We start from the raw sequence: 12,458 nt of genomic DNA, 5'->3' as shown, positions 1-12,458 counted from the left end.
TTTAAGTCTCTCTCTCTCTCTGTATGTATGTATGTGTGTACTATGTGAACCTGCAAGTGCCCACAGAGGCCAGAGAAGCATTGGTTCCCTCTGGAGCTAGGGTTACAGGACAGTGTGAGGTGCCTGATGTGGGTACTGGGAACTGAACTCCAGTCCTCCAGAAGAACAGTGAATCCTCTTAACTGCTGAACCATCTCTCCAGCCATACAGCGTTTTCTGAACAATTCTGTCTACTTCAGAGGGCTCCAGAATGGCTCTTAATAATTTCCTATTGTCCTTTATGCGGTTATGTGTTGTGGGATAATCTGTTTGTACACTGTGAAGATGTGTCTTTGCCAAGGCACCTTCTGATTGGTTTAATAAAGAACTGAATGGCCAGTAGCAAGGCAGGAGAAGGTAGGTGGGACTTCCAAGGAGAGAAAGGAAGAGGAGATGAATCTAGGCCTTCAGAGACTTGGACCAAGTCAGACACAGAGAATGGAGTAGAGGTTAAAAAAGTCACATGGCAAAATGCAGATTAACAGGTGCAGGTTAATTTAAATTGTAAGAGCTAGTTGGGGACAAGTCTAAGCCAAGCTTTCATAATTAATAAGATGTCTCCGTGTCATTATTTGTGCATTGGTGGTACAAAGAAAGACTTACTACATTTGGTGCCCAACACGTGGTACATAAATCCACACAGGGCCTGAGAAAGCTGAAAATAAAATGTTCCGAACACAGCGATGGACCTGGCTTCCTGGTGACTTGGTCTTTCGGTGCTGGGGGCATGCAGAGGAGCAGCTCTTTTAAAGTGCACCGGAGCACTTGAACAGCTGGCTGCTGCATGAAGGACACAGCAGCTTCCTAGAGCTGGGACACTTAGGTGTGACTGGGTGGTTAGGAGCAGCTGGAAGCCACTGGGTCTGTCAGGCCAGATGGGGCAGAGTCCACCATCAGCACAATGTCCTAAGCAGAGACTCGGCAGTCAGAGAAATGCAGGAGATGCACATACACACAGACACACACTCACAGAGAAACATATACGCAGATATACCCACAGACACAGATGCACGCACACACACACACAGAGACATATACACAGATACACACACAGACATATACACAGATATACACACAGACACATATGTGTGTGCGCACGCACACATACACAAAGACGGTGAAGAAAGAAAAAAATGGGTATTGCAGTCATTGAAAAATAAATAAGATAATTTAAAAAATAATAAGGTCTATAAAAAAGAGTAAAGTAATATAAAAAGTATAAGTCACATAAGGACAGGAAAATTACAGGGTCTCTGGATCCTGAGTGGTGCTTTATCGACTGAATTATTTGGATGTTGATGAACAAAGGATAAATGGTGCTGGGAGACATTGAACTGTAGAGAAAACTGCTAAACTAAACCAACCTGTATATTTTTAGAATGTCTTCCCTTCAGAATGGAAGTCAGGAAATATGTTGCATTTGGGGCCAGTATGCCATCCAAACTGGACAATCAAGACACAAAAGAAGATGACTGTTGAATTTTGTCAAGACAAGGTGGGACAATTCTTCAAAATTGCTGCTTCACAGAAAAATCTGTCAGACATTCTAGAGCTGTAGGCAGAAGATGGATGCCTCAACATAGGAACGTTGGATAACTGTCCAGAAAGCTAGCTATTTTTGTCATTTCTATAATTTTGGAATTTTTTTTTTTTTTTTGGTTTTTCGAGACAGAGTTTCTCTGTGGCTTTTTTTTTTTGGAGCCTGTCCTGGAACTAGCTCTTGTAGACCAGGCTGGTCTCGAACTCTATAATTTTGGAATTTGCTTGCTCTGCACTTCCTGTTTAGTCAGAATATTTTATCCTCCTCGGGTCTCTGATGGGGTTAAAGAATAGATAGTTATAGTTTTACCATTTTCTTTGCTACCAAATTCAAAAAAGGAAACTTACAAAAGGATTAAAATGTTTATAAAGGCTAAGAGACATAAAAGCTTGAGTTGTTTATCTAAGAAAATGCTTTAAGGTCTAAATATTTTTCAGTTGGTAATACAAGTTATGATAGAAAGTGGGTTAGGTATAAAACTTTGGACTCATCAAGATAGGATAGATAATAGAGCAATTTCTCCAAATTTGCCAAATACAAATGGATTGGACATTGTGAATGTAATTCTTACTTGCTAATTGTTCTTATTGTATATAGTTTTACTGTATTAGAGATAAAAATCTTTTCTTTTTATTTAGACAAAAGGGGCAAATGTTGTGTGATATTCAATTACACTGTGATCCCCAAGTTTGCATTTGTAATAATTAAATAAAATAAGCCTTGGGTCTGAGGCTGAGTTAGCAACTAGTTGACAGAAAGTAGTCATAGTCAGTCAGAGAGTGTCTGGAAGACCTTAGAGAGACACACAGGAAGTGGTAGGGAGGGGTTTTGAGTGGCGTGGGTTTTTTTGTTTTGGCAAATTGGGAGGATGCTCTCTTCTGAGACTCTGTCAAAAAGAGAAGATCAGCTAGTTGTTATTCAACCTCTCTATGCTAGCAGATTTTCAGTCCAGCCTTGGACTCCTGAGTCTTATTGATAAATAGAATGATAGAGATTTAATTGTAAGCTATATTTTGGGGCAGCAACATAGACAGTGCTATGGTAAACAGAATCCCTAGGGTCGCTGCCATAGAAACAGGCCGGTAACTGCCCATTTGCTGGTGAAATAGCAGTAGATTAATGCAGCCTCTGTGCCGATGAAAACATGACAGTTATGAATGAACAGACAAAACCATGAGCAACTTGGTAGTGACTGTAAAACACTATCTCAAGGAAAGGCTGGCTATCCGGTGACTTAGATACAACAGAGAATTCCTCACCCTTGTGGGAAGTTTCGGGTTAAGGTGTTGGCAGATTTGAGATCTGATGAGAGTCTGTTTCCTGGTTTGTGGACATTCACTTTCTTCTTGTGTTTTCATGTAGTGAAAGGTTGAAGGGCTTATCTCTACTACTTAGCCAGGGCACTAATTTCATTCCCCCTAAAAGCCCTCTCTCAAATATTGTCAACAAGGTGGCCAGCTTTTCAACCTGTGAATCAGAGGGAGAAGGTGTAAATATATAGTTTCTTGTATGTGTGTAGAGTGTAGGTGCAATTGTCTGTGTGTGTGTATGTCTGTACATGTGTCTGTCTGTAAGTGTGGAGGCCAGAATCAGATCTTCCTCCATTCCTTTATGTGTAGTGATATCTTGTTTGTACTCTAACAAATAAAGCTTGCCTGAAGATCAGAGGGCAGAGCTGGCCACTGGCTAACCATAGAAGCCTAGAGGTCTGTACAGACAGATAGGAAGAGATACGGCTGTGCAGAGAGAGGAATATAAGGTGAGAGGAGACAGTAGTTTGACCCTTTTTTCTTTTTTTTTAAAAAATATTTATTTATTATGTATACAATATTCTGTCTGTGTGTATGCCTGCAGGCCAGAAGAGGGCACCAGACCCCATTACAGATGGTTGTGAGCCACCATGTGGTTGCTGGGAACTGAACTCAGGACCTTTGGAAGAGCAGGCAATGCTCTTAACCTCTAAGCCATCTCTCCAGCCCTTGACCCTTTTTTCTGCTGAAGAATTAGTAAGGTAAGAGTTGTCTGTGGCTTGCTCCTTTCTCTGATCTTTCAGCATCTGTCCTAATATCTGGTTCCAGGTTTTTAATTATTAAGATCAACTAGAACTTGTGTAACAATTGTGCCCAACTTTACGGCGTGAATTCACGAAAAAGCCACTTGTCTGTGACTTTGCAGTCATTGGCACTCACGGGGGCTCCCACCAAAGTCACCACCCCGCCAGCTAGGTTTTCTTTTCTATTTTTCTCCAAACCTCTGCTTTTCATTTGATCAGATACAACTTGCCAAAAGGGAACTTCCCAAAATTAGGGTTGGGGAAGGGCATTGTTTCTGTCTTGTCAGGAGAATAAAGGTATCCAGCTAAGGAATCAGAAGACCACTGGTCAAAGGAGACATCTGAAGAAAATGGACAAAATCATCCAGAGAAAATGTCCCAAGAAAAAGAGTAACTTGAAGCCGGGTGGTGGTGGCGCACGCCTTTAATCCCAGCACTTGGGAGGCAGAGGCAGGCGGATCTCTGTGAGTTCGAGACCAGCCTGGTCTACAAGAGCTAGTTCCAGGACAGGCTCCAAAACCACAGAGAAACCCTGTCTCAAAAAACCAAAAAAAAAAAAAAAAAAAAAAAAGAAAAAGAAAAAAGAGTAACTTGGCCATTGGCATATCACATTTCTAACAGGACAAAATTTCATAAATCCTTTCAAATATTTGTTTCTGCTTTTTGTAGTCCCAGTCCAGTTAAAAATTAAAGCTGGCTTTGGAGTTGGAGTGTGGCTCTCTTCTTTTCTGAGCCCAAGCATGCTCGTTAAAGTAAAATCCAAAATCTCTGTCTCATGTCAGAAGAGCCACCTGATATGAGACAGAAGAAAAACCAAAATTAAGGGACTATTGTATTACCACTAACCTCATGATCCTTTGGTTTTATTTTGACTCTTTAAAACTTTTCTTAAGGTATAAATATCATCTCAAAATTTATAAGGCATATATATTTAAACTTTGTGTCATGATATTAATGATCATATAGAGTATTAACTAATTCTAGAAAAAGGTTTCATTTAGCTTCCTGTATACGATTTCAGGTTTGACTCTCTAACAGGTAACTAGGAATTAAGCTTTTGTACTCTGAATGTACATAACATTGATCCTTTACTTCTTTGAGATCTGGGACATATTGTTGCAGGAGCTCCTTCTGCTCCTTCAGCCAATAGTGTTTAAGATACCAACCCACTTGGGTGTGGTCTCTTTTGATTTAAAAAAGCAGCGGTAGCCCTGCTCTCTCTCTTTCTTGCTTCCGGCTACTAGACTCCTTTCCTGGTTGTGCAGAGGGCTGTTGTCTAGGACGATGATCTGTTTTTCCCTTTAATAAAATAACCCTTTTATTAATCATAATTCCAAACTTGTGTGGGATTGTTTTGTGACTTACACCTTCAACATATGACATTTTAAGTTTTCTGCAGTGAACCATGACCACACCTAACAGTGGCATGCTCCTTTCTCTCCCTGATCTTTCAGCATTTGCCCTGATATCTGGCTCCAGGTTTTTATTATTAAGACGAATTAGAACTCATGCAACATTTATGCTTTAATTTTCTGAGGGACCTTCTCTTATCAAACCCAGACCTTACTGACTCAGTTAAACTGCTGGCCAGCAAGCCCCGAGTATCTCCCTGTCTTTGTCTCCCTCATGTTCCATTCTCCAGGTTTTGTTCATGTGGGGTTTGGTTTGTGTGGAAAAATGGAACCAATAGTATCCACAAAAATATATATGAGGCCAGGCATGGTGGCACATGCTTTTAATCCTAGCACTTGGGAGACGGTGGTAGGGGATCTCTGTGACTGCAAGGCTAGCTCAGTCTACATAGAAAGTTTCAGCCCAGCCAGAGCTACCTAGTGACACCTTGTCTCAAATAGATATGTAAAAATATCTGGGGCTAGAGACATAGCTCAGTGGTTAAAAACACTTCCAGAGAGCCCGAGTTCAGTTCTTAGCTCCCATGTCAGGCAGCTCAGAACCACCTGTAACTCCAGTTCTAGGGACCCGACTCTCTTTTCTTGATTTCATGGTCACCCGCACACATATGGCATGTATTCACATAGTCACACAGACACATGTGCAGGATAGAAGAAGGGGCTAGCTCCTCTCAGTGGAAGTCTCAGGGCAGCGGAAGCTGTGGCCAGCAGTAACTGTACATTGGTCAGTCATTCATAACATAAACACTCGTGCCTGGACTGGAGGAGGCTTTGCCATCCCTCTATTTCCATAGGTCCGAGGCATTGGGGTCTTTAACATGGTTGCACTCATATCAATAATATATGTTCACCCAAGACTTCCCCTTCTCCCCATATGCTGTCTCAGCCCTTCTGGTCCTGGTTCAGCCCCCAGTGAATTAGATACAACCTCATACACTGATGAGGGTAACTTCTCTGGGAACAGAAAACACTGCCACACTACCAAAAAGGCCAAACCATCGCAGCTGTGTCATGGGCCCTTATCCTTGAACTCAATCTATTTTGACTGTTTATCTGCATAGGAACACAGGTATAACTCTAACACTCAGAGGTTAAGGACTGCTGCAAATTTTCACCTAGCCACAGCTTTGTAGACCCCCATCTCAAACAAACAGGAAAGAAAGAAATCATCAGGTTTCTGATCTAAGAAATTAGCCTCCTAGAAGGTGGAAAAATACTTGTAAAAAACAAAAACAAAATTAAAAAAACTTCTTATTGAGGCAGAGGCAGGCGGATCTCTGGGAGTTTGAAGCCAGCCTGGTCTACAAGAGCTAGTTCCGGGACGGGCACCAAAGCTACAGAGAAACCCTGCCTTGAAAAACCAAAAACCAAAAACAAAAACAAAAAAAAAAACTTCTTATTGCCAGCTATGGCATCTTACCCCTGTAATCTTGGCTGTTAGGAAGCTGAGGCAGGGGGATAGCTGCAATTTCAAGGCACTTGAGGAACATAATGAATTTGAGCACAGCCTGGCCTATGGAGTAAGACACTGTCTCAAATCCCAAACCAAACAACCAAACAAAACCAATCTCTCCATTAGGATATTTCTTACATAGAGAGAAGCTCTTTATAAGAGAGCTCTCATAGACACACCTAGAACAGTGTAGACAAGAGACAGGAAATGATGTTAAGGCCAAATTTCACCAGAGGATACCAAAGACTAATCCGACTTCAAAAACCTCAGTGCCAGATAGCACATATCGAGAAGCTGGGTTTGTAGCTTGTGTGAGGAGTTCTGGTCTGTCATGTGTGAGGGAGGCCTGGGGTTTGACTCCCTTTACCACAAAAACAAAACAAAAGGACCTGACATTGAAGGCCCAAAGTTTTCAGTTGAGTTGGGTCATTTGCCATTTTCCTTGGGTTGGATTAAGCATTTACATAGATTTGTGCACATCTGTTGGCTTCAGTGCAGCAGGGACTCTCTGGTGAGGGTCTTTCTAAATAAGAAAATGGGGAGCTAGAAAGATGGTTCAACGTGTATGAGCACAGACCGCTCTTGCAGAGGGTATGAGTTTGGTCCTGAGTACCCACATTGGGGGGTACTCATAACCAGTCCAGCTTAAGGGATCTGACCCTTTTCTGACCTCTGTGGCACTAGGCTCACATGTACCCACCCCACACAGATACATAGTTGAAAATGAAAATAAAAGGCAGGGCACGGTGGTCTATGCCTTTCGTCTCAGCACTCAGAAGGCAGAGGCAAGCATAGGTGAATCTTTGTGAGTTCAAGGAGAAGCCTTGTCTATAGAGCAAGTTCTAGGACAGCCAGGAGGTATATAGAGAAACCCTGTCTCGATAATCAAATAAACAAAAAGAACCAAAATAAATAAATGATTGGGCTGGAGAGATGGCTCAGCGGTTAAGAGCACTGCTTGCTCTTCCAAAGGTCCCGAGTTCAATTCCCAGCAACCACATGGTGGCTTGCAACCATCTGTAAGGAGGTCTGGTGCCCTCTTCTGACCTGCAGACATACATATAGACAGAATATTGTATACATAATAAATAAATAAATATTTAAAAAATAAATAAATAAATAAATAAATAAATAAAATATAAGCATACACGCAAAAAGATAACTGACATACAATGGTCATTACTGTTCAGAAACTAGAAAACAGCAGGATCTTTTTCCTTTGTAATCTGAGTGACATCCAGAGCAGGGGAACCTTGAATCAGCAAGTTTGGAAGAGGGATACAGGTTGGGAAGCAGCCGCGAGCCAAGAAAGAACAGGTCAGCCAGGGGGTGGGAACGCGGCAGGATCAAGGTCCACAAAGCCCAAAGCAGGGTAAGGGGAAATCGGCTGTGGCAGGAGACTCGCTGGGGCCCCAGAAACAAAGCCCTTTCTCTTCTCACTTCACTCTGCCCGGCAAGCGTGCCGCTACCCCAGGGCCTGGCATGCATTTGGAGTCGGAAGGAGAGGACAGTATGGCTTTTGAGTCAGACAAATAGCAGGGGTATGATTTTTCCAGGAGTTCCTCTCTCTTAGCGAGGCTGAAGTCTGATTCATAGGTAACCAACCTCGTAAAATGGCTTTAAAGGGTGACTGCCGTTTTTGACCAGACTGTCAGGCAGTTTTCTAATGAATTTCATTCATAATTGTGCTACTTAACATTAGGTGCATACATATTAGACTCGTTTGGTGGAAGTTAGAAAAAATACTAGTGCAAATGCCCTACGTGAATTAAATTCTTCAGTTGGTCTGAGGGCTAAGTATTGATATGTTTTACAAACGTCTCAGGTGATTCTAGTAAGTAGCCACAAGGTTGGAATCACTGGTTTAAACATTTGAAAAGTTTAAATCAACTAATTTTTTTTGAGAGATGGTTTGTTTCATGTAGCCTAGGCTAGCCTTGAACTTCTGATCCTCTTTGATTTCATTTCCTGATGTGGTATACCCTTCTGTAGGCTGTGAATATGTCTTATTACCATTATTTAATAAAGAAGCTGATTTGGCCAATAGCCAGGCAGAATATAACTAGGTAAGAAATCCAAGGGGAGGGGAGTGGGAGAAGGAGAGCAGAGTCAGGGAGACACCAGCAGCTGCTGGAGAAGCCACATGTGAGGTAACAAGCCTCAAGCTTCGTGGTAAGATATAAACTAGAAATGACTTAATTTAAGATGTAAAAGCTAGTTAATAAGCCAGAGCTAATAGGCCAAACAGTTTGTAATTATATTTTTGGTTGTGAGCCTAGCCTTTAACGACTGAGCCATCAGTTTGTAATTAATATTAAGCCTCAGAGTGGATATTCAGAAACTAATAGGCAGGAGAAAAACTTCCACTTACAATGTCCCAGGTGCTGGAGTTACAGGCATGCACCATCATGCCTGGCTTAGTCAATTTTAAACAGGATTGTTTAATGTGATTCTTTAATACATAATGAAATTATTTTCATGGCCCATCGTCTTCATAGAACTTTCTCGGTACTAATTCGATGACAAATCTGTAGTTGATTTATTCTTCTAAATTTCTGTTGCAATGCTGTACTGTCATTGCCTTTGTCCACATCACATCACAGAGGTTTGGCAGAGTAATCCCATCCCCCTTTGCCCTTTATGTTGTGTTGTCTGGGGCAGCCTGCCAGGCCCTGAGCTTATGGGGAAAGATTCCAGGGCATCTTATTGTCATGAGACTTCGGTTGGTCGGTGGAAATTCAACAAGGAAATCAGTGTGGGCTTCACAATAATTAGTAACGAGAGCCTCTTCCTGTTTCATTTGAGCTAAAGGTTAAAAGTATTACATCCTCTATAGTATCTTAGGCTTCTTGCTAATAAAAAGTACATTTAAGGTGTATTTCTGTGCCTGTGTACCACGTGCATACAGGAGCCTATACAGAGGCCAGAAGAGGCGTCCAATCACAGATGATTGTGAGCAGCCTGGGAGGGCTGGAAACTGAACCCAGGTCCTCTGCAGGAGCAGCAAGTTCTCTTGACCTGCCAAGCCATCTCTCCAGCCCCTTAGGCTTCTATTGAAGATCGTTTTTAAGGCCTTAAAGACGACAAGAAACGAAGAAGACTCATTGATGTACAGAATTGGGAGTCTTGATGTAATTTAAGGTCATGAATTCAATCAATTCTTGAGACTAAAATCTTCCCAAGATCACACAGCAGGACAGACCCGAAGATGGGTCCGAAGACTGGGAGACGGGTCTAGAATTGGAAGCTTTATTCCTAAATCCTTTCTGATAAAGGCAGCCACCTGGCCATTTTACTACCTCTGAGCGATGGCCATTATTTTTTTTCTTTTCACTTCATGAACTGACTTTCTGCAGTCAGGCTTCTCAGACTGTCATGTATTTCTCATCAGTCCTGCTAACTCTGGTGTATTTTCTGTTGATTCACGCATCACCATTGACATGCATTTACTAAATGATCGTTGGTGTCCAGGCTCTAATACGAATTACCGAAACAGAAGCGGCCTCTGCTCAGCGGAGGGCCCACTTGGAATGGAATCTAGGAGCCAGTCTATTGGGTTGCACTTCTGAGCTCGGTATTGTCTATGTTTAGACTGGTAGGATATGTACCCAAGTAAGAAAGGAATGTCAGGTGGATTCGGGGACTTGTCCAAGCTTTTCTAGGAGCTAATGGAAGAAAGGACCGGTTTGCATGTCACGGAAGATTCGAGAAATGGGCCTCTGGCCCAAGGGCTGCACAGAGTGTGACTAGCCAGTCTAACCAGACTTAACCTAGCACAGGGTCCGCCCGAGGTCGCTTGTGTAGGATGCAGGCGGGGCACAGGAGGGGCCAGTGGGAGAGGCAGACGGGCGGAGGAGAGCGATTGAGATGGAGGGAGGAGAGAAAGCAGCGTGGGAGGAGCTGCAGCAGACGCAGCGGAACCGCCAGCTGAGAGCTCAAAGAAGAAAGGCTCGAGACAGGGGGCGGGGCTAGTGGGCGGGACCGGGGCGGGGCCTGGGCGCCATTCGGAGAACTACAGAGGGAGGCGGAGTCGACTGGTCGGGGAAGGAACGTAAGGGGCGGGGCCTTGGGGGGGAACCCGGGACAAACTACAGGAGGTGGAGTCGGCGGGCCGGGGGAGGAGCCTGAGTAAGGGCGGTGCCTAGGGGAGAGGGGCGGAACTACCGGAGGTAGAGTTGCACGGCAAGGGGAGGAACCTGGGAGGAGGCGGAGTCTAGGGGGAGCCAGGATGAACTAAAGGAGGTGGAGCCTCAGGGTAGGGGGCGGGGCCTGAGTAGGGTAGCTGCGGGGGAGCGGGGAGAGGCCTCTAGGGCCGCGGCCGCCCGAGCGTGATCTCCGCTGGTGGGTCAGGTCCCGGGGTGCTTCCCCTCCCTGTTCCTCAGAGCCGTGGGTCCTCGGCCTCTCCCCCAGGCACGGACTCTGGTGGTCGCGGTGGAGGAGGACGTTTGCACAGCTCCCCGGCGGGCCGCTGCTGTGCCCGGACCGGGGACCGCCGCCTCCCCGGAACGCGTGGGGCCGGTATGGAGCTCTTCCAAGCCAAGGACCACTACATCCTGCAGCAGGGCGAGCGCGCACTGTGGTGCAGCCGGCGCGACGGCGGCCTGCAGCTCCGACCGGGTGAGGCGCTCGGCGCGGGCTGGGTGGGGCGAGCGGGCCAGCTGGAGCGCAGTGGGGGGGCGCGGCCCGGGGCCCCCCCGGAGCAGCGACCGGGAGACTGGGCGGGCCGCTTGGAAATGTCAGCTCCGGTCCTGAGGGGCGCGGCCGCCTCCTTGGCGCGCACTCCTGTCCTCTGTGCGGCGGGAAAGGCCGGTCACCCCCCTTTAATGTGCCTCCTCCAGTATCTGGGGCCTGGGGAGTGGGGACCGGGTCCCTCAGGCCTCCACCTGCGCCGGCTTCACGCAGTCCAGCGCGGGAAAGTTCTGGGTTCGAATTCCATGTAGTTCAATGGAAGCCTTGGCGGGACTCTCCCTGTTGACATCTTGTGTTGTTCCCCGGTCCCTTATTAAAGAGTGACTTCACGAGGGTTACCTCACATCACTTGATCGAAAGCTCTGTGTATGACTTGCCATTTTCGAGAAGAAATTGTGTCGGCTGTCACTTAAACGGTTAGGAGAGGTCAAAAGCCTCCATCATTTGCCTTGGGAAACTTAGCAGTCGGGTTAGGCAGCAGCACCTGTCCTCAGACAGCTGCTGTCTCCGTATCTCTCTGGGGAGTCTGGGCAACTTCTGCTTAGTTGCCAGTGCTTTTTTATTATCTACTCAAGAGCTTTTGACTTTAGGAAAAGTGAGTCTGGAACTCTTGAAAGAGCCACCCTCGGAAGTTTACCTGTATTCCTGGAGTGCATCTAGTGTAACAGCTTCAAAGGGACTTTTCGGGTCATCTTGTTACCACTTAGGTAACAGGTCCTTTAGTGTGTGAGCCCCACTCACCATGGCAGCCTGAGGAGCAGGGTCAGGATATTCCTTTCCAGGGGACATTCAATACAGAAGGGCACTTCAGTGACCTCCCGGACACTTTTCCGCCGAATCTCCTGTGTCATCACGAAGGCCTGCTATGTTGCTCGAAGGAGAACGTTTTTTCCTTCTCCAGAAATATGGTTCTGGCTGTATTTCCTTGTCACTGTATTTTATGTCCTCTTTTCAGAACGGAGACACTACCTTATCCACAAGACTCCTGGTGACCTTGGGATAGATGATATAAGTAGGCTAGTTTAGGCTAGTCTCTTGCTTTCTTCTTTACCCCAATTTGACTACTTTCCTAGCCTGCCACCCGTGTGAGGTTTAGAGCAGGGAGAATTAGACTGTAAAATTCCCAAAAGCCAGTTCCTGGGAGCTGGAATGCAGGACTGAATGGAACTTGGAAGTCCTTATCAGCTCATCAGACAGGACGAAATTTCCTGTGCTCGGCAGTTTCCTCAACGAGAAGCTTAACCCCAGGCTTTTTTGGAATAAGCCATTTGG

At 45.2% G+C, this 12,458-nt stretch overlaps 1 protein-coding gene across 2 annotated transcripts in view; it reads left to right on the top strand.

Annotated features, from left to right (window-relative positions):
• The first annotated feature begins 10,780 nt into the window (after positions 1-10,780).
• Positions 10,781-12,458, top strand: part of Inpp5f (inositol polyphosphate-5-phosphatase F) — an 89,027-nt gene continuing 87,349 nt past the window's right edge. For both annotated transcript variants that reach the window (XM_057779666.1, XM_057779667.1), the window contains exon 1: positions 10,781-11,114. In XM_057779666.1, the coding sequence (XP_057635649.1) occupies positions 11,018-11,114 (97 nt within the window). In that variant the 5' untranslated portion in view covers positions 10,781-11,017. The remainder of the gene's footprint in view (positions 11,115-12,458) is intronic.

The sequence above is a fragment of the Chionomys nivalis genome, chromosome 8, assembly GCF_950005125.1.
Source record: "Chionomys nivalis chromosome 8, mChiNiv1.1, whole genome shotgun sequence".
NCBI classification, from domain to species: Eukaryota; Metazoa; Chordata; class Mammalia; order Rodentia; family Cricetidae; genus Chionomys; species Chionomys nivalis.
Note: the sequence above shows the minus strand (reverse complement) of the source record. Positions and strands in the feature narration are given on the sequence as shown.